At 51.5% G+C, this 20,782-nt stretch overlaps 2 protein-coding genes across 2 annotated transcripts; both read left to right on the plus strand.

Annotated features, from left to right (window-relative positions):
• Positions 1–112: 112 nt before the first annotated feature.
• Positions 113–8,368, plus strand: GID4 (GID complex subunit 4 homolog). The gene is given in 7 exon segments (XM_066198143.1): positions 113–174; positions 176–461; positions 1,695–1,754; positions 2,544–2,651; positions 3,297–3,398; positions 4,408–4,538; positions 5,713–8,368. Coding segments are annotated over 7 exon segments (813 nt in total). The 3' UTR covers positions 5,777–8,368.
• Positions 8,369–9,060: 692 nt separating this feature from the next.
• Positions 9,061–18,953, plus strand: DRG2 (developmentally regulated GTP binding protein 2). Its single transcript, XM_066198126.1, has 13 exons — positions 9,061–9,179; positions 10,333–10,493; positions 11,400–11,489; positions 12,535–12,595; positions 13,555–13,645; positions 13,989–14,061; positions 14,209–14,299; positions 14,469–14,566; positions 15,406–15,482; positions 16,097–16,185; positions 17,024–17,082; positions 17,500–17,553; positions 17,638–18,953. Exons 1-13 carry the CDS (start codon positions 9,116–9,118, stop codon positions 17,722–17,724), a joined length of 1,095 nt encoding a protein of 364 aa, XP_066054223.1. The 5' UTR covers positions 9,061–9,115; the 3' UTR covers positions 17,725–18,953.
• Positions 18,954–20,782: the final 1,829 nt, after the last annotated feature.

A 20,782-nucleotide genomic window follows, 5' to 3' on the forward strand; every position in this document is an offset into this window, starting at 1 on the left:
ACCTACATTTCCCAGCAGCGCCAGGCGGCAGCGCAGCCAATCAACGCCCGGCACGGCGCCAGCAGCCAGTCAGAGTCAGGGGCCACCCCCCCAGGGACGCGCGCGGGGGCCAATGGGAGCGCGCGGAGGCGCTGCCGGGAGGCCCCGACCCAGAGGCGGCCGCGGCGTGAGGGAGCGGAGCGGAGCGGGCGGCGTCCCCCGGCCGCGCCCCGGCCCCGGCCACGCTGGCGCCCGGGGACCCCCCCGAGATGCCGGTTCGAAGCGAGAGGCGCCGCGCTGGAGGGGCGGGGAGCTCGGCCTCCTCCCCTGCTACCGGAGCGGCCGCCAGCAGCCTGGTGCCGCCGCCCCCCATCAACACGGCGCAGCCCGGAGTGGCCACTTCGCTGCTCTACAGCGGGGCCAAATTCCGCGGGCAGCAGCGCAGCAAAGGCAACGCCTACGAGGTGGAGGTCGTCATGCAGGTGAGGAGGGCGGCGGGGCCAGACGGGCCCTGGCGGGGCGGGAACGGCCACCGCGGCCTGAGGCGAGCGGGGCCCCCGTTCACCGCCTCAGGCCGCGGTGGCCGCTCCCGCCCTGCCGGCCCCTTGCGACAGCACCCGCATCACCCTGTCGTTTGGTATTAGGAGGAATTTCTTCACAGAAAAGGCCATTAAACGTTGGAACGGGCTGCCTAGGGAGGTGGTGGAGTCACCATCCCTGAAGGTGTTTGAGGAAAGACTGGACGTGGCATTCAGTGCTGTGGTCTGGTTGACAGGGTGGTGGATTAGTCACAGGATGGGCTGGATGATCTCATAGATCTTTTCCAACCTCAGTGATTCCGTGATGATTCCAAGCCGGCGGGGTATTTTTATGTTCAGTTCTCCGCGTTCCTGGTGGGACTTGTTGTGGTGGGGACATCCCATGGCTGCTCAGCTCCACTGCACGCTGCCACCTCGCAGGAGCTGGCTGTGGTTTTGTGCTGAAAAACGCCGCTTTTGTGCTTAAAACCGCTGCTTTTGTGCTAAAAACGTGGCTGTTTTGCTTGTGTCAGCTGAGGAGAGGGGGCTGCTTGCTCTCCCTGTGCTGAGCACAGGGAAACGTTGCCGTGCTTTGATCACAGGTGGAGAAGAAGATCCATCTTCTCATGGCAGAGGTTTGCTCTTCCCTGAATAACTCGCTGCGTGTTTTGAAAGCAGATCTGGAGATGTCAGGGAAAAGCTTAGAAAAATCCCTGCTTTTAAAGGAGCAGGCAAATCCTTGCCTAGTTTCTGCACAGCAGAAGCAGAGAGATGCAACCTGATAACTCAAAATTCACCTGGCATAAAAGCTTTAGGTTTAGGAGGAAGGCCTCCTGCAGAATGCTGGGGGTGTGGGTGATTCTTCCAGGGATGCTTTTCCTTGGAGAACACTGTGAGTCAGATCCCTTCCGGCTGGAAAGGGGATTTGCTTCCTGCTGAGAATTCTGGGCAGAGGGTGTTGTCCTGGGACCAGGCCTGGGATGTGGAGGCTGCCAGAGGTGAGCTGGGCACCTGCAAATGGTCTTTCCAGGTGGTTCCCATCATGGGAGAGGGCTGGCAGTGTGAATATTGGGCAGTGAGCTGGACAGTGTGTACCAGCTAGAGCAGAAATTATCCTTGGAAAGGTTAGAAACTGCTTTGGATCAAGCATGCACCTTCATGCCTATTTTTATGGTTGGACTTTGCATTCTCTTCCAGCATGTGGATATGGAAAACTCCTATCTCTGTGGATACTTGAAGATTAAAGGCCTTACAGAGGTGAGTGTTAACTGCAAAACAGCACAAAAAGGGACTGTGTAAAGGCTTTTTTTGTTTTGGTTATTTTTTTTTCCTGGTGGGGTGGGGGAAGCTGTTGCCAGGAATAGGAAGTGGAGAGATAGAGCATGTTGTAGATTTGATCACAGGATGCCAGCTGGGGAATGGTGCTGGCTGTAAATGTCACAGGTGATCATCCAGCTGGGAGCTTCATGGGATCATTTAAAGTTAGAAAAGCCCTCTTAAAATCATTGAGTCCAACCACTGACCCAGGACACAGCCATGTCCACCACTTCCCTGGGCAACCTGTTCCAATGTTTAACCACTCTTTTAAATTGTTCCTTGTACCCAATCTAAACCTGCCTTGCTACAATTTGAGGACATCTCTTCTTGTCCTGTCCCTTGTTCCCTGGGAGCAGAGCCTGACCCCCACCTGGCTGCTCCCTCCTGTCAGGGAGTTTGGAGAGTGAGGGTCCTTTTTCCTTCAGCTGCTCCTTATCACACTTGTGTTCCAAACCCTTCCCCACAGCCCTGCTCTGACACTGCTCCTGGCTTCACAAAGGGAGGAGAGAGGCAGAGAAAGGCTGGAATAAGAGCATGGAGGCTGTGGGTGTGGAAGAGTCAGCCTTGGAGAGGTGTGGGCCAGGACAAGGTGTGGGAGCAGCAGCCTCAGATCGCCCGGAGCTCTCCCTTGAAAGATGTTTTTTTGCTGAGTGCATGGAGCTTTGTCTGCTCTTGGGTTTGTGTCAGTAGGTGCCAGTTGTGCCCTCACCTTTGTCTCTCCTCTGCCAGGAGTACCCAACCCTCACCACGTTCTTCGAAGGCGAGATAATCAGTAAGAAACACCCGTTCCTGACGCGCAAGTGGGACGCCGACGAGGACGTGGATCGTAAACACTGGGTACGTTCATCTGGGGCAGAGGGTGGGCCTGGGCTGCTGATTTGGAGGAGTGCTGCAGTGTGTGCCCATGCAAGAGCTGGCAAAAAGGCCTGGAGATCTCTCCTTTCTGGCTGTCTCCCTCCTTCTCCCACTGGGATCTTTGTAAATAGAGGTCTCTTCAGCAAGATGGGATCTGTGATGAGGGAGGGGATGTCATGTTTTCCACTTGTTGGCCATGGGATTGGAAGGGAGCAGGAGCAATCCCCATCTCTTGATCCCCTAAGAGAATGCACTCCTTATTATTGGAGACTTATTGCAAAATGAAACGGAGAAGGGGAAGGGGATCCCACTAGTACAGGGAGGGTACTCAGTACCTGTGTCCCTGCTCAGGGCAAGGTGTACCTGCTGTTGTGTTTTGAGGCCACAGCAGCCACCTGATCACGTTCCCATCTTTATCTTGGCTGTTGTTTGCCAAGTTTTGATGTTTGTTATAATTCTGTCAAAATATCTTTCTCTGGAAGTGCAGGAACTTCTCCAGCCAGGCTGGATATTGCTGTGAGTGTCTGTAGATTTCCCTCCTAAATAGCAGCTGGTACTAGAAGTTCTATTCCTGGAATAAGCATACTTTTTTTTTCCTTTTTCTTTTTTCTTTTTTTTTTGTTTCAGGGAAAGTTCCAGGCTTTTTACCAGTATGCAAAAACATTTAACTCTGATGACTTTGATTATGAAGATCTAAAAAATGGGGACTACGTCTTCATGAGATGGAAGGTAAACCCTGCCTGTCTCCTTCTCTGATGAGCTGCTTGCAAGGCACTGACAGAGACTTGAGGTGTCTGAGAGCTTTTCCAGCTATGATGGTTTAATGAAAGATCTCACCCTGCCAACCCCAAAACCCACTGTTCTAGCAAGTTCCTGTGTGACTCGTGTCTAGCCAGCTAATTGTGTCCTTAAGGGCTGCAGTCATGGCTAAAAACACAACAGGAAAATCTTGTTTGGTGATGCTCCAGAGGATGAGAGAGTTGGATCCAGGCCCTGTGTGGGGCCTGTGTTTGATGCTGACTGGCCAGTCTGCAGCTTTGTTCTTCGGCTGGGATCATCACAGAGTCACCATAGACTGGATTGGAAGGAACCTTAAAGCTCATCTCGTTCCACCCTCCTGCCATGGGCAGGGACATTTCTCACTATCCCAGGTTGCTCCAAGCCCTGTCCAGCCTGACCTTGGACACTTCCAGGGATCCAGGGACAGCCATAGCTTCTGTGGGAATCTGTGCCAGGGCCTCTCCACCCTCTCAGGGAAGGATTTCTTCCCAATGCCCCATCTAACCCTGCCCTCTGGCAGTGGGGAGCCATTTCCCCTTTACCTGTCATTCCATGCCCTTGTGCAAAGTCCCTCTCCAGCCCTCCCATGAGCTCCCCTAAGTGTTGAAAAGCTGCAGTGAGAACTCCCTGGAACCTTCTCTTCATTCTCAGACTCTGACTCCCAGTTTTGCAGCGGGCTTCTGGTTTGCAGGGGGCAGGTGTTGAGCTGAAACTGATCTCCTGCACTCTTAAAACTCATTCTGTTCTCAGTTATCTGCTTCCCTGTGAGGTGCTTGAGGTGGCAAGTGGTGAAGGGGCACTCTGGTCTCTGCTCTGGCCTGCTGAGAGTGCAGGGAGTGCTCAGTCAGGAATGTCTTAATGTTAGTGGATGCCAATATTTGGTTTGGGAGGGCACATTGGGGTGGGTGGGGCTGCATTTGACCAACGTTTTAAAATGCAGCCTGTGTTTTGCATGCAGGAGCAGTTCCTAGTCCCAGATCACACCATCAAGGACATCAGTGGTGCTTCCTTTGCTGGTTTCTATTACATCTGCTTCCAGAAGTCAGCTGCATCTATAGAGGGCTATTACTACCATAGGAGTTCAGAATGGTAAGGAAGCTTCCTGCCTCCTGAGGACTTTAACCAAGCTGTGACTCCTCTCCTGCTTGTCCACAACCTTGGGAGTGTCCAGGCAGGAGATTCAGGCTGGTGGTTGGACCTTGGAGCAGAAGGGAGGGCTGTGGCCTGAGCAGGCTGGTGCAGTCCATTGGTGTGGTATAAAGTGCTGCCCTTATGGAAAAGGAGAGGAAATTTTGGCTGGCAGGGTGGAGGAGGGAAGATGATACAGGGTCTGGAGAAGTGCTGTGAGGGAGCTCAGTTCTCTCCTAAGGAGCAGCTTGGCTGTTGCTCCCTTCAGGCAGAAATCTTGTCAGGCCAGTGCTTTGTATTCCGAGGTCCTTGGGGTGTTGCTGTTAAGACAAGAGAACAGTCAGAGCTAATTGGTGGGGTTTTTGTTGGAGACAAGTTGCTGTGGAGAGCTCTTTTCCCTTGGATCTTTGTCATGAGCAGCAGGTGGATGGCTGGAAGCTCTCAGGGGGAGGGAAGGAACCAGGAGGCTTTCAGATACATTCCCTCAAGCTGAGCTTTGAAAGACTGGAGTGTAATTTGCACTTGTATCAAACACTGTTTGAACTTGAAAGTTGTTGAACTTCAAAGGGAGTCCATAAAACCACCACAGTCAGCCCACCTGGAAGGCTGCCTCGCTGCAGGTGGCTCAGAGGGACCAGAGTGGGAATTACAAGATCATTAAGGTTGGAAAAAACCTCCAAAATCGAGTCCAACCTTTGACCGAATACCACCATTCCCACTAAACCCTAAATGTAATGTCTGTTTGATTTCTGAATGCTTCCAGGGATGGCAACTCCACCACTTCCCTGGGCAGGCCATTCCAGGTTTAAACCACTCTTTCAGTGAGGAATTTTTCCCTCATATCCAGCCTGAACCTCTCCTGGCACAACTTGAGGCTGTTTCCCCTTGTCCTATCATTAGCTGAGTAGGAAAAGAGCCTGACCGCACCTGGCTGCACCCTCCTGTCAGGGAGTAGTAGAGTGATGAACGGTGCTGAGTCCTGTCAGGATTTTGGCACTGTGGGAAGTGGGTGTTGGGTGCCTGAACACTCTGGGACCGTAAAGGGGGAGAGAAGAGCAGCCAGCCGTGTCTTCTGTGTGGCTGCCAAGCAGGAGCTGCGTGTGATCCTCTCCTCCCTCTCTTCCTTCTCTGGCAGGTATCAGTCGTTGAATTTAACGCACGTTCCCGAGCACAGTGCTCCTATCTACGAGTTCCGATGACAGCTGTCCACATCTGATAGCGCCCAGAACAAACCGGGCAGGAGAGCATGGCCTGCCAGGAGAACTGTGTCCCTGTGGGAGCACGGGAATGCACGCTTCTCTCCTGCCCCTTGGACTCGAGAGAGAGAGAGAGAGCCTGGATGTTAACTCACCCAGCCTGAGGAGCTGCTGGAGCTTGATTCTCCCTCCTGTCGAGTGGCCATTTGATCTTTACTCTGGTTTTAAGCTACTTTAATGCACTTTCTTGTTGCACAGCTCGTTTCTCTGTCACTGAAGTTCCTCCTGGCTCCTCTGGAAGCTGTTTCTCAGTAGCTGGAATCAGTGCTCTGGCCTCTGAGTAATAAGGAAATATAAGCTCAAGGCTTATGTTTTCCTTGTTATATCCTGAAGTGGGTTGAAATCACCAGGATTCAGGTTTCTTGCTCAGATTTCCAGCTCTGATGCTCCCAGAGCCAGGCCCTGGGTGTGAGGCTCAGCTGTGGAGTCTGTTGGGGAGTGCTGGCTGAGGTAAGGCTGAAATGAGGCTTTGCTGGCTAACAAGGTTAGCTGGAGCTGCAGATCTTTCAGGAACGCCGGCCCTTTGGAGCTGGGAGCTGTTCCGGTGTCTGGATATGCCATTGGGAATTAATTTGATGTACGGACTTCCAGGCTCTCAGTAAAGTGGATCTGAACTCTGCTTGTAGGTGTATATTTGCTCTTTACTTAAGTTAAGGGTGAAAAAAAAAAAAAAAGTCTGAAAAAAGTTTAAAAAAAAAAGACTTTCATTAAAAAAAAAAAATCTATTTTTATGGTTCCTTTTCCAAAGGACCCTATGGCAAATGCACAAGTACTCGATTCCATGTTACTGTTTTCACATTGAAAACCAGGAATGTCTGTGTTTTTATATCCATGTATCCAGCTAAGCTTTGGGAACGTGACCGGAGCGCAAGCGCTGAGCAGCGTCGCCCTGGGACCTCTCAGCGTTTGTACTCCCCCTTCATGCTTCACCACCACTGCTTGACAGCTTTTTACAAGGAAAAACAAGAAAAAAAGTTTAAAAAAAAAACCCCTTCCCAGTAGCTCCCTCTGACTCTGAATGTTCCAAGTGACATAACTTAAGGCTCCTGTGCCAAAGTGTGTGTGTGTGTGTGTGTGTATATGCGTGTGGGTTGGTTTTTTAAAGACACTTTAAAACTTGGCCTCAGTTGTGTTTTTACCTTGTCAGCCCCACCTGTGGGGCTTTGTGAGAGTTTAGTTTGCCTTTTTTTTCTGGCTGTTTTAAAGCCCAGCTTCCTCCAAGCAGACATGTGGCACAGCTGGTGCTGAGGATGGATGTTCCACCCGGGAGTGGGAATTGAATCCTCTGCATGCCAGGGCGAGGTACTTTGGGTTTTGCTTCTTTTTAACTAACTTCCTTTTTGGCAGCAGTTATCACTTGTTTAAGCCTTAAATGAGGAAGGATTCAGGGCTTGGAGATCCCAATCCAAGTTGGGATTTTGAGTGCTTGGGTGAGTGGCCAGGCCGGTCTCAGGAGATGATGCGGAATTCACCCGCCTCAGGCGTGCTGTTCTCCGTGGATCAATCCTTCTCCCCAGCACACGTGGAGAGAGATCCCTGGGGGAGAAGGGAGAGACCTGGCCCTTCCCAGGGAGTGTGTGCAGGTGCCTTGGCTGCTGCTGGAGGATGTGCAGGGACAGTGCTGAGGCGATTTGGGGCTGTGAGCAGAGCAGTTGGGAAGTGTGTTCCTGTTTTATTTTGCTCCTCTCAGAGAAACTCAGCCCCTTTTGAGGAGTGGGGTTTCCTCACGGATGGTGCTGGGAGATGTCCTGGTTTTAGAGGTGAAAACCGGTGGTGCTGCTCCACTGTGACCAAGTGTGGGGGTGAAACCTCCTTCCCAGGTGCTGTGTGAGTGCAGGGACCCAGCTCCAACGGCTCTTCCCAGCCCTCTGGAGCTGTCTGTGCCATGCTGGTGGTGGCACCGGTGTCCCTGTGCTCCCCAGGGCTGACAGTGCCAGTGGGACACTTGGATTTCTGGTATGGTTTAGTTGAATTAACCCTGTTCGTTGGCAGAAGCTGCATTAGGGTGGTCCTGGGGGTGTTTAACATGTGTAACTATCCCTAAACCAATGAAGTTGGGTTTTTTTTAAGACTTGATATGTTGTGAGAAGGGTGTGGAAAGAGCATCCTGCTCTGTGCCTGCCTTCTTCCCACCATCCTGAAGGGAATTTCAGCTTAGATCCAGAACTGTCTGGATGTGATGTGTGGCAGGTGCAGAGCAGGTTGTGGCGCTGAAGGTTTTGCAGGGGCTGTTGATGTGTGGATTTTCCCTCCTCGAAGGCCTTTGCTTTGGTTTTTCCTTTTCTTTGACCTGTTTGAGTTGAGGGGAGATGTTCTGTACGTCGTGGTGTGGTGAGAGAGAACGACCCAGGGGAGGATTTGGGAGGGCTGAGGTGAGAAATGGAGTGTTTGGGCTGGGAGAGGATGTGGTGGTGTCTCTTGAACCACTTTGGCTGCAGCAGGCTGTCGCTGTGGAAGCAGAGGGTGTCCGTGCGGGGGCCGAGGAGGAGTTTTGTGGAGCGATCAGCATCCAAATTAAACATGAACTCTGTTGAAGGGGTCTGTGTCCGTGTGTGTTTGTCCACCCCAGCACTTCCTGGTTCCAAAGGATTGCTGTGCTTCATCTCCTTCCTTGAGAGCTTCTCCAGGAATCCCAGCAGCTTCTGATGGCCTTAATCCACAGGCTCTTAGAATCATTAAAGCTGGAAAAGATCCCTGAGAGAGCATCGAGTCCAGCCTGTGACTGATCCCCACCTTTTCACTTGGTGGCACTGTGTGTCACGTCCCCTGAACACACCTCCGGGGATGGGCACTCCATCAGCCTCCATGGACAGCGTGTTCCAATATCTTTCCGAGAAGAAATTCCTCCTGATGCCCGACCTGAACCTCCCCTGGCCCCCTTGAGGCTGTTCCCTCGTGTCCAGTCGCTGGTTGCCTGGGAGAAGAGCCCGATTCCCACCACCCCACCACCCCCCCCCCCGGCTCCACGGTCCTTTCAGGATCCAGCCTTAATTAGAGGAACAGGAGGAGGCAGTCCCGGTGCGGGGACTCCCCTTAACACCTCCCCTGCTTTCTAAGACCTCTCTCTCTGAGCCTGTCCCTTCGTAACCTCCCGCAGCTCTCGCCCCCACCGGGGTCACCTCCCTGCGGACCCTCCCGGTGCCCCGCGGTGGCGGCGGGCGGAACGCGGGGCGCGGGGCTCGGGGCGCGGCCGGCGCTCGCAGTGCGGTGCGGCCCGGACGTGTGACGGGGACGGACGGCCGGGCCGGCGGCGCTTCCGGCGGGCGCGGAGCGGGGCCCGCCATGGGCATCCTGGAGAAGATCTCGGAGATCGAGAAGGAGATCGCCCGCACGCAGAAGAACAAAGGTGCGGGGGGCGGCCGGGCGCGGAGGGACCCGGGGACAGCGGGCGGGCAGAGTCCGGGAGGAGGGCGGGCAGGTGGGCTGGGAGTTCTGGGCGGCTGGGCGTGTGAGGGGCTGTGGGGGGACACAGGTGGTCTGTGAGTTATGGGGGAGCTGAGGGGGGTCCGAGGGAAGAGGGGACGGGGGACTGTGGGGAGTCTGGGGGTCAAGTGGGCTGCGAGTTATGGGGGGCTGGCAGAGAGTCTGGGGACTGTGGGGGGCTCGGGGTTGTGGGGTCTGGGAGGGGTCTGCGTAGAGAGGTGCCGGTCAGCGCTGTGGGGGAGGCGGGGTGGGGATGGTTTGTGAAGCTGGGGGGTCTTTGGGGACACAGAGAGCTGGATCGGGGGTGCTGGGAGCTGGGGCAGGTTAGGGAGCAGGGTGAGCCCTGGGGCTGGGCTGGGGCTGTGTGTGAGGAGCTCTGGGGAGGGTGGGGGACCGCCCTCTTTCCTGCCCTGTGCTGTAGCCCCAGCCCCCCCGGAGCTGGGAGTGGGAGACATCTCAAGTCCTGCTGGCACAGGAGGCTCCTGGTGTTTGAGTGGTCTGGGGGCTCCCCGTGGGCTCTGCCAGGGCTGCTGCTGTGAGCTGTGGTAAATAACAGAAATAAACCTGTAAGCTCCTGGTTTCATGCCCTTACCTGTTACAAAGTGAGACAACTACTTTCCTTTTATTCTGGTTCAGATGTGAATTCAAGTGTTTTGCTAAGAATAAGACAGTAAAGTACTTTCATACATGTGAGCTCTAAGTTAAATGTGCCTTGAAGAGGAGGGGAAAATAATCTAGTTATTTTGGAGTGCTGAATGTGACCACGTGTAAGGAGGGGCTGCTCCCCCTGTGATCTCTCTCTCCTGAACTGGCTCCCTTCATTCCTGCACCTGCTTTCCCTCTGCCTTGCTCCTTTAACCTGGGAAATTTTTGGCTGTTTTCCTCCACTCTGACTTTGTGCAGGTCCCTGGAAGGTTTGCTCTCAGTGCCCAGGGTTTGCAAAGGCTATTGGAAGGAACAGCTGGGGGCACTGGTTAAGATGTTGACCAAGATCCATGAGCGTTTCCCTTTAGGAAGGTCCTCATTCCCAGATGTGAACCACCAGCAACTTTTCGGTTGGGTTTGTGTCATTGCAGCCACCGAGTACCACCTGGGCCTGCTGAAGGCAAAGCTTGCCAAGTACAGAGCTCAGCTGCTGGAGCCCTCCAAATCCCCGGCTGCCAAGGGCGAGGGCTTCGATGTGATGAAATCAGGAGATGCCCGTGTGGCACTGATCGGTTTTCCCTCTGTGGGCAAGGTCAGTGAGGGGCTGTGGGTGTTCCCTGTGTCTCCAGGCTGTGGTTTGCAGGGGCTGCAGAGCAGGTTTGGGGTCACAGAACCCTGGAATGGTTTGGCTCGGGAGGCACCTTAAAGCTCATCTGGTGGGATCCCAGCTGGAGCCCTGCACACAGTTCTGGTGTCTCCAGCATGAAAAGGGCATGGAACTGTTGGAGCAAGAGGCCACGAGGTTGGAGAGAAGACTGGAGCACTTCCCCTGTGGAGACAGGCTCAGAGAGTTGGGGCTGGGGAAGAGAAAGTTGTGTGGAGACCTCACAGCACTTTCCAGTACCTGAAAAGGCTGCAGGGAAGCTGGGAAGGGATTCTTTGTCAGGAATTGAAGTGGCAGGAAAAGGGGGAATCGGTTCACACTGAATGAGGGGAAATTTGGGTGAGATACATGGAAGGAATTCTTCCCCATGAGGGTGGGGAGACCCTAGCACAGGGTGCCCAGAGAAGCTGTGGCTGCCCCATCCCTGGAAGTGTCCAAGGCTGGGTTGGATGAGGCTTGAAGCACCCTGGGACAGTGGAAGATGACCCTGCCCATGGCAGGGCTGGAATGAGATGAGCTTTGAGGTCAGTTCCAAACCAAACCATTCCATGACTGTGATCTGGCTGAAGATTGGAGGTGGGGAGACACTCCTTCATTTTGTGTTCTCTGCCCTGTGGGAGCAGCCTGGAATTTGTATTTGCCATACCCCAGCACTGCTGAGGAAAGGGTGGCGTGCAGGATTCACTTTAGTTCCGTGACAGTGTCCCCACCTCAGTCTCTGTGCCTGGAACAGCCACAACACAACTTCCACAGCCTGAGGAGCACTTTAGTGTTGCTTGTTTTGCTGAACCTTTTCGTTTTCCTGCCTGGTGATGCTGGTCTCCTGCATTTCAGTCCACGTTCCTGAGTTTGATGACCTCGACCGCCAGCGAAGCCGCGTCGTACGAGTTCACCACGCTGACTTGCATCCCAGGAGTCATAGAAGTAAGAAATTCTCCTCCAGCTGTGTAAATGTGTGTTTGTACCAGCCACTAAGCACCACTTGTGCTGCCACTAAGGAGCAGAGACAGCCAAAAGTCTCCAAAGCTGAGTTTTGCTTTAAATTTTTGAGTACTGATGTAGAACTTCCCTGAAAACTCTTCGGGATTTGCTTCCTGATCAGAATTTTTGTGCTACTCTTGGAGTGACCAGAGCAACACAACAATTCTCAACTGAATTTTGTAAAACCATTGTCAGTGCCAGTGACCAGCTGGCTGCAAATCTTGACAGATTTGTTTTTAATGAAGCTTTACAGAGGCAATCTGTGCTGTGATCACTTTCAAAACAAAATACAATCACTCCTGTCCTTGAGGGGTTTCTATTAGTGGTGACCTCAGCATCTATCAGTAAAATAAATGATAAAGGGCATCAAACTGAAAGGTGTCCAAGAGTAATGAGGATATCTGGGTCAGGATGGAAGGGGGAGTTAAATAATGAAAGTAACAGTATTGATGGGAAAAGGACTTTAATGTAACACATTCAAGCACAGCTGTGAGCTGCAACAACAGCTAGAGAGCCAATGACCTGCAAATCCTAGGAATGAGAGTCTCCTGGTTTTTTTTCCTGGAGTTGTAAGACCTGCAGCACACCTGAATAGTTTGATCTGTCACAGTAAGAGATGTGACAGTTGTTCATTGCTGAATTTTCTCATTAGACCAAGAAAAGAAGGGTTGTTTTTCCTTTCTGTTCCCCCAGCTTGGGAATATGTGACTGCTGTGCTGATTCCTGGTGCTTTGTCCAGCTGCAGTCATGGGTTGCTTTAGGGAGTCAGGATCTAATGTACAGCTGTGTGTGCTGCTGAACACAGCCCATAGCTCTGGAATTTGCCTCAGGACAGAGCCATGAGCTTTGTGCAGAGTTCCCCTGGCCTGCCAGTTCCATCCAGTTCCACTCTCCACAGGATGTGGACCCACCCAGCACGTGTTTGGGGCTTTTGGGGCAGCTCAGGTGCCATGCAAAAAGCTTTCAACTTTCCATCCTTCCATTTCAGTACAAAGGAGCCAATATTCAGCTGCTGGATCTGCCTGGAATCATCGAAGGAGCAGCTCAAGGTTGGCTCATGTCTGTATTCATGTGCAGGAGGGATCTGCCCTCAGTAGTATCCCTGAGTGTCTCAGATATACACAGGTTTCCTGGGCCAAGAGTTCCTACATTGTATTCCCAAATTTTGGAGTCCTTGATCCTATGTGAGGCACGATTCCCATCCCTGAGCCCACGGAGGGGTCTATATGTAGCACAGAGATGGTTTTCTGGAGGTGGGAGCCAAAGCAAGCCAGTCACTTCTCACCTCCTTGCCTGAGTGTTAAGTGGCTCATCTGTTTTCTGGTACTGAGGAAATCTATAGAAAGATGCCGGAGAGGCGGAGGGGGAATTACAGCTAAACACAAACCTTGTTTGAGTAATTCCCTGAGTTCCTGCCAGTCCTCCCATGACTCCTGATTCTGGGAAGAAATGTTGGCTTTGTCTCTCTGTGTTGTCATTGTCCTCATTGGCTGGTTGTGTCTGAAAACAGCTTAGGAAATGAGGGAGTCATGGAACACCTGGGAAGGGACCCACAGGGATCATCCAGTCCAACTTCTGGCCCTGCACAGGACACCCCAACAATCCCACCCTGTGCCTGGTGTTATCCAAACACTCCTGGAGCTCTGGCAGCCTTGGGGCTGTGCCCGTTCCGTGAGGAGCCTGGTCAGTGCTCGACCACCCTCTGAGGAAGGAATCTTTCCTAATATCCAACCTAACCCTCCCTGACACAGCTCCAGCCATTCCCTTGGGTCACCAGAACAGTGCCTGTGTTTTCCTAAGGCACCTTCTGGCACTGATCTCCTCTCTGCTGAGCTCTCTGTGCTGCCTGCAGCTGCTACCAGGACTCCCAGCAGCCTGACTGCAGCCAGAACAGCACTGCAGGATCTTTTTCCTTGCTTTGAAGCTGCTGCACAGGGCAGGAGTCCCCATCTGCAGAGAACTCAGCTGGTTCCTCTTGCTGATGTGCACCCACCTTCTGTCTCCGCAGGGAAGGGCAGAGGCCGGCAGGTGATTGCTGTGGCCAGGACAGCAGATGTTGTTATCATGATGTTGGATGCCACCAAGGGCGAGGTGCAGAGGTGAGTGTGGACTGGGCTCTGGGCTTCCTGCCAGCTCCCTGAGGAATTTTGGAGAGCACCTGGGGAGTGAGGAATTGAATTATTGAGTACGAGGTGGGGGTTGTATTCCCTGAGGAGCATCCTACTGACTGGAGTGGGTGACATTCCCATTCCTACAGCATGGCTGTCAGAGATGGGAATGTCAGCCTGGATTTCCACCACAGACTCTGACCTGCATTCGTGGGGAGGGGTTTAGGCTGTAATGAAAGCTTGTGGCAGGTCTGTATCAACACAAAAGTCAAAAAGGGAAAGGTCTGGGTGTCACCTGGCCATGCTCAGCCTCACAGGTGCTGTCCCTCTGCAGGGCCTTGCTGGAGAAAGAACTGGAATCTGTAGGAATCCGGCTGAACAAAAGCAAACCAAATATCTACTTCAAGGTGAGGCTTCCTGAGCTCCTGGAGGCACAGCTTGTCTGCCTGCCTGCTCTAAGCTGAGCTCACTCTGTGCTGCCCCTTGTGTTGGACAGGCTGAGGGGGCTGTGGGTTCTGCAGAATGTTCTTACATTACTTTTTTGCCTCCTGCAGCCCAAGAAGGGTGGAGGCATCTCCTTCAACTCCACTGTCACGTTGACTCAGTGCTCTGAGAAGCTGGTTCAGCTCATCCTCCACGAGTACAGTATCCTTTCCTAAAATGGGAGACCCCTAAGCCATCATGGTTCAAGTGCTTCCTGCTTTGGGACAGCCTTGGTGTCACTTTGGTGCTGGCTGGTTGGCAACAGGCTGTCACCAGGGAGCTCAGCCCGTGTGGTGTGTTGGGATTTGGGCCTTGACAGCGTCCACCTCAGAAATCTTCAACGCTGAGGTTCTGTTCAGAGAGGATTGTTCCCCTGATGAGTTCATTGATGTGATTGTAGGAAACAGGGTCTACATGCCGTGCCTCTATGTGAGTATCCTGGGCAGCCTGGCTTCTGTCACATCCAGCATCTCTTTCCTGTGCCACAGGGAGTGTTGGAACTTTACAGAATCGTGGGAAGGTACCTTAATGCTCATCTCATTCCACACCTTCCACTATCCCACGTTTCTCCAAGCCCCATCCACGCTAGCCTTGGAACTTCCAGGGATCCAGGGGCAGCCACATCTTCTCTGGGCAGCCTCTGTCAGGACCTCACCACCCTCACAGGGAAGAATTTCTTCCCTATATCCCGTCTAACTCTGCCCTCTCAATTTAAAGCCATTCCCCCTTGTCTTGTTACTCCATGCCCTTGTTCCTGGCTCCTAAAGCAGTAATGATTTGGGGTTTAAGAGGTGGAAAACAGCTCGACAGGGAGTTTTTTATAGGCTTTGGATGTGCAGCCGTGCTGTGTGTGTGTTCCCTGGGCCCTCTTGTGGCTGGTACTGCCCTGGAGCAGCAGAGCTTCCAATCCTGGTGCTGGGGCTTTGCTCCCACGTGTGGAGCCTCCCCTGCTGCCAGCTCTGTGCTTAACTTGTCATGTCTGGTCCCTTGTGTGCCAGAGGTCCCTTTAGGGCTCTGTTTGTAGCCACTGGGTCTGTGTGAAATCAAAGACACCAGAGAACATGTTCCAAGTCATCCCAAAGGGAGAATTTTAAAAGGCCAAAATTTATATTCAGGCTTCTGAATTTTAATAGTTTGTTTTACTGAGAGTCTTGGCTTATCTTCTGAGAGGATTTGTGTTTCTGTCTCAGGTGCTGGAGCTACCTTGTTATTTCTACATGTTGCTGAGTTGCCTTTCTAAGGGCTGTGCTCTTTTCCCTTTGGTTTAGGTTTATAACAAGATTGACCAGATATCCATGGAGGAGGTGGATCGTCTTGCTCGGAGGCCCCACAGTGTTGTCATCAGGTAAGAGCTGTCACCTTGCCTTTTCTCCTGGTCTGCCTGGTGTGGGGTTCATTTCACACCCCTTTCTCCAGCTTCTCCCAGGGCTGCTGTGTAGCTTTTTCCAGATTTCCTTCCCCTGGAGAGGCAGGCAGCTTGGCTTCTCCATGCTGTCTGCGGGACAGAGTCCATCTGACTTGTTTCCTTAGAAGTGCTGATAGATCTGTTGGGGCTTTGCTGCTTCAAAGCTGTTCACCCTTCCAGAATCATGGAATTGTTTGGGCTCATCTAAAGCTCATCTCATCCCATGCCCTGCCATGGGCAGGGACTCCACTAGATCAGTTTGCTCCAGGCCCCATCCAACCTACCCTTGAACTATTCCAAGGATGGAGGAGCCAGAGACTGCCTATGCGACCTGTTCCAGTGCTTCTCCACCCCTTTAGTAAGGAATTTCTTCCTAATATCTAATCTAACCCTGCCCTCCTTCAATTTAAGGTCATTTTACCTTGTGTTTTTCCTTTCCTTGCCTCATTAAAGACTTGCCCCTCATTCTCCAGCACTTCAACAAACACATTGCACCTTGTTCTTCTGGATCCCTAAATCACAACAACAGTAAACATGAGCCTGGTGTTTTGCAGCTGTGGCATGAAGCTGAACCTGGACTACCTGCTGGAAAAGCTCTGGGAATACCTGGCACTCACCTGCATCTACACCAAGAAACGGGGACGTAAGTGACCACGAGCTGAACAGGAGGTTTGAAAGGCACAAATGCTGCTGCTGCTGCTCATGGAAGGCAGACAGGCTGCCAGCAGGGCTGGTGGCCTTGGAAATGCTGGAATTACAGCCTCCCTAATCATCTTTCAGCTCTTGAGAAATGCTTCCTGCTCTGTCTGATCCTGCCATGTGTGGATCCCACCGTGGCCTTCCTGTTGTATTTTACAAGAGCTGAATTTTCATAAGTTTTTACATGATAGAAGGGGATAAACTGTGCAAGTTGATAGCTTTTTTTTCCTTGGTTTGCACACTGTGGTGAACTGTTCAGCCCATCACAACCCGGAAGTTTCCTGTTCCTGCTGCAAGAAAGTTGGTGATTCCCATGCCTTTGGAGGTGCCTTTGATGCTCCTTTTGCTTTATAACCCATTTGCAGCTTCTCCCAATAATGAAGGCACATCTATAACTTTCTCTGTTTGGTTATGAACAGGTGAACTTGGATGTGAGGAGATCAGGGAATTTTTTGAGCTTGTTAAGCTATGGGGATTTTGATTTTCCTTGAGCAGGTGTGTTTTGACTTGGGTGGTTTTGTTTCTCTTAAGTCGAGGGCTTGGGATGGAGTTAGATCAGGTGGGTTGTGAGGAAGCTGCTGACTGTGTGGAGTGGGTAATTGCACTTGTGGGTAGTGGAGAGCTGATTTGATGCTTTTAGGTCCTGGATCCCTGTTCTGTCTGGGAGCAGGAAGGAGGATTTTGGGAGTAGTAAGCACAAGGTGATGTGAGATGGTGTCAGCATTTTAGAACACACTTGATGGAAATCCAATGCTTTTTCCCCCCCTTCTGCTTCTCCACAGAGAGACCAGACTTTACAGATGCCATTATTCTACGGAAAGGGGCCTCTGTGGAACATGTGGTAATTTTTCTGCATCTTTTACATTTCCCTGTGGGCAGAAGGCAGTTCCTCCTGGACCTGCTGTGATTTGTGCTTCATAAAGCTCAGGACATGTCAGTGTTTGGCTGGGCTTCTCCTTTTGTTGCCTTTACCAATTTTATCTGCCTCAGGTTTCTTGCATAGCTGCTATAAAGGCTTTAAACAGTAATTATTTAATGCAGCCTAGTGAAAAAGCACATGGAAGCAATGGAATGGGGCTCTGTGTGGGCTGGTGATTCCTGTGTCTGTTCTGTATGGTTTCAGGTGCTGTTAACTGGCTTCTGAAGTCTTTAATGTAAATGCGGGTGTAGACTTGAGTTTCTTTTAATTCCTGGATATTGAAATGTTTGCAAAGTGGTGTCATGTAAATACTTCAACTTCTGCCTGTCTGTCTTGCAGTGCCATCGGATTCACAGATCATTAGCCAGCCAGTTCAAATATGCCTTGGTGTGGGTAAGTGTTTGCAACTGGAATCCCTGCCTTCAGGTGTCTCTTGACTGGTCTTCTAACCCTTCTCCCCATTTTTTTGCTTCAAAGGGAACAAGCACAAAGTACAGCCCTCAAAGAGTGGGCTTAACCCATATGATGGAGCATGAAGATGTCATTCAGATCGTAAAGAAGTAACTGCTGGTTCCTGGCCTTGTCTTTAATCACTGCAATTGGAACTGATCATGTAAAAACAAAACAAAACACACCCAAAAAAAAAAAAAAAAAAAAAAAAAAAGGAAAGAAAAGAAAAAAAAAGAAAAAGGGAGATGTGTTCCAGAGCCAAGAAAGCTTCTGTGAAGCTCCTTTTCTTGAAGAAAGGCAGAAAATGAGGCTACTGTGCTTGCAGGTGGGGATGGGGAAGATGAGTTTCCATCTCACAGCATTTCAGGCCAAGTGATGTTTCTTAAAACTTTAAAAGGAGCCAGTTCTTCTAGGACACAGTTCCACAGCCAGCAGTGTCCTGCCCCTTGTAGGGTTTGCACATGAATCCATGTGCATTCCCAATGGGAAGTGTTTGAGTTTGTATGAAAAAATCTGGCCCTGTGCTTTGGGCTGAGAGAACATTGCTGATGCTTTGCTGCTTATCCATTCACTTAATTTAAGCATTGATTTGAAACAGAATCAGAGTTCTCCCTCCCCTGCTCGCTGGACGCGTCTCTGCAGCTGAGACAACCCCAATTTTTAATGGTCCCACCTCAATTAACATTAAAACCTGGCACTCTGTGCCTCTCCATAGCCTTGCAGTGGGGTTTGTAGGGCAACTGGTACTGCGAGATGAGAAATTAAACTGGTAATGGTTAATTATCCTGGCCAGTCTGCAGTGGGGTATGATCCAAGAGCTGTAGTCTGCAGTGAGGATTCACTTCTGGCATCTCACTCATTAAGGAGCTGCCTTGGGAGCTTCCTCCTTTGTTGGGCAGGACTTGTCCTGCCCTTTAGTCCCCAAGGTGGAGGTCTAATCAAGCATGCCCCTAAATTCCAGTCACAGCTCCTTGGAGCTCAAGGTACCACCCCATGCCAGGAGTTTTACCCCAGCCCTGTTAAACATTGCTTGTCTGGATATTGTTCATCAGAAATCTGGGATTTTTGTAATCATGCTTTTCCATTGAATACTGTTACTAAACAATTCAGAGTGCCTGATAGAGGACAGCTCTTGCCTTCTGGGATCAAGAGCTGCCAATAGCTTTTATTTTCTTTCATTGGAAAAGGGTTCGGTCTGACGTGGATGCAGAACTGTGAGGACAGGTGTGACACCTGTCTGAGCAGGGTTCCTCCCTGCTCCTCCCCACCCCTCACAACCTGATCGAGCAGAAATGGAAGGATTATTTTATTTGAGAAAATAAAAAGTTGTTATTTCATGTGAATGGTGGGTAGATGGCTTGGTGTGTTTCCTAACTCTCTTTTTTACCTTTGGCCACCTGGGGAATCCTGGATGCTGTCACAGGAGATGTAGGGGGCAATAGAAGATGAAGTGACTGCAAGAGACTGGTGATGGGAGATAAATAGATACCGCACACAATGCCCAAGCTAAGAAGGTGACTTTGAACTCTGTAAGTTCCCTTCCCTGTTCCTGGCTTTGTTCACAGCTGGAGGGCAGGGGAAATCCTGACCACGGAGGCAGCGAGTGGAGAAGCTCCAAATTATCCACATTATCCCTGCCTGGCAGTGGAAAGCTGGCCCTTCCCGGTGTGAGCTGGGTGGGATGCTGTTCCAGCACATTAACTCACCCTTCCCATTTCTCGTGAAGGTCACACAGGCAGAGTTGCCCTCACAAAGACTAATTTTGGTTTCGTTTTGTCCCTGAGTTTCTGACTTTTCCATCCAAATCCTGCAGCCTGCCAAGTCTTGGCACGGAGCCGGACAACCAGGACTGCTGACAGGGTTTCATCCTCAGCTCAGGTAGTGCTGGGAGCCAGGAGGGTGCTTGGTGTGAGGCTGAAATGCACGGTGTTACCTGCTAAAACCTGTCCTTGAATAGCTGCCGCTACCTCTGTGTGGGTTTCAAATTGATTTTGGCATATCATTGTTAAAACCCCCTCTGCCTAATTAGCTTCATTTAGGAAAATGGGCATTTTATCCTGTTCAAAATGAACAGATACATGATTAAAATTGGAATGGGGATGAAGTAAAAATAGTTAAGCTAGAAGGAGCCAACTTCCTTTTTTTCAGAGAGAGTAGCTTTTTTGGCAGCAAGTTTATAGCTGCATTTGAAAATGCACCATTTAATTGCAGCATTCCTTCTTCCACGAGCTTCCCTAATTGTTCTGCACTTATGTTAAAAGCAGCAAACGTTGCAGTTCGTGCTGGAGTGAGTTTGCCTCCAAGAGATCTCCAAGTCCTGAAAAGACAAGATCCGAAGGGCGAGGGGGAAATCTGCTGCAGCATTAGGGTTGTACCAGAGCCTCCTGGGGTTTATAGAATCTGCAGCACTTCAGTATTTAAAGGGGCTTATAAAAAACGGTGGAGAGGGACTTTTCACAAGGGCATGCACTGACAGGAAAAGTGGTAATGGTTTTAAACTGAAAGGGGAGATACAGATGAGGAGTTAGGAGGAAATTCTTCCCTGTGAGGGTGGTGAGACCCTGGCACAGGCTGCTCAGAAAAGCTGTGGCTGCCTCATCCCTGGAAGTGTCCCAGGCCAAGGATTGGAGCAACCTGGGATAGTGGAAGGTGTCCCTGCCCATGACAGGGAGTGGAACTAGATGAGCTTTGAGCTCCCTTCCAACCCAAACCATTCTGGGATTTTATGCATTGACCAGAGCCCCTCACTGGGGAGCTGCTGAAGGGAAATGTCATCAGAGTCTCCTTGTGTGTTGGGAGAAGGGCTCTCCAGGAGGGTGGGTGCAGACAGGAGCTGTGGCTTTGCCCCCAAAAGAGCAGCACCCTGCATTTCTCTGCTGTAGGAGGAAAGCCTTGGCTGGGTGACACTCAGAGAAAGCTGCCTTCAGCAGCCCTGCTGATGCTGTGTGCTCCTGCCATTCCCTTGCTCTTCCAGCTGCCTCCAGGCTCATTCCTGCTATTCCCAGGGGGCTGTGCTCATCCTGCCCCATCCCTGGGGCCGTTCCCCTGCCCAAGCACAGCCGTGCAGCGCTCCAGGTGTGGAGCAGGGTGGATCAGCTTCCCCACAGCCCATCAGCCACCCTCCATCTAGCGCTGCAACAAGCGACGGCTCAAGGCGTGCTCTGTTTAAAAT

Source organism: Chamaea fasciata, unplaced genomic scaffold (genome assembly GCF_029207755.1).
Source record: "Chamaea fasciata isolate MVZ Bird 193981 ecotype frontalis unplaced genomic scaffold, bChaFas1.0.hap1 SCAF_16, whole genome shotgun sequence".
In the NCBI taxonomy this organism is placed as follows: Eukaryota; Metazoa; Chordata; class Aves; order Passeriformes; family Sylviidae; genus Chamaea; species Chamaea fasciata.

What these genes read in the sequence shown, in the direction of transcription:
- DRG2 (XM_066198126.1), top strand. Translation starts at nt 9,116, where the DNA reads ATGGGCATCCTGGAGAAGATCTCGGAGATCGAGAAGGAGATCGCCCGC. An exon ending in TCTACATGCCGTGCCTCTAT is followed by an intron (nt 14,567 to 15,405) that starts GTGAGTATCCTG and finishes CCTTTGGTTTAG; the next exon opens with GTTTATAACAAGATTGACCA. An exon ending in CCCCACAGTGTTGTCATCAG is followed by an intron (nt 15,483 to 16,096) that starts GTAAGAGCTGTC and finishes GGTGTTTTGCAG; the next exon opens with CTGTGGCATGAAGCTGAACC.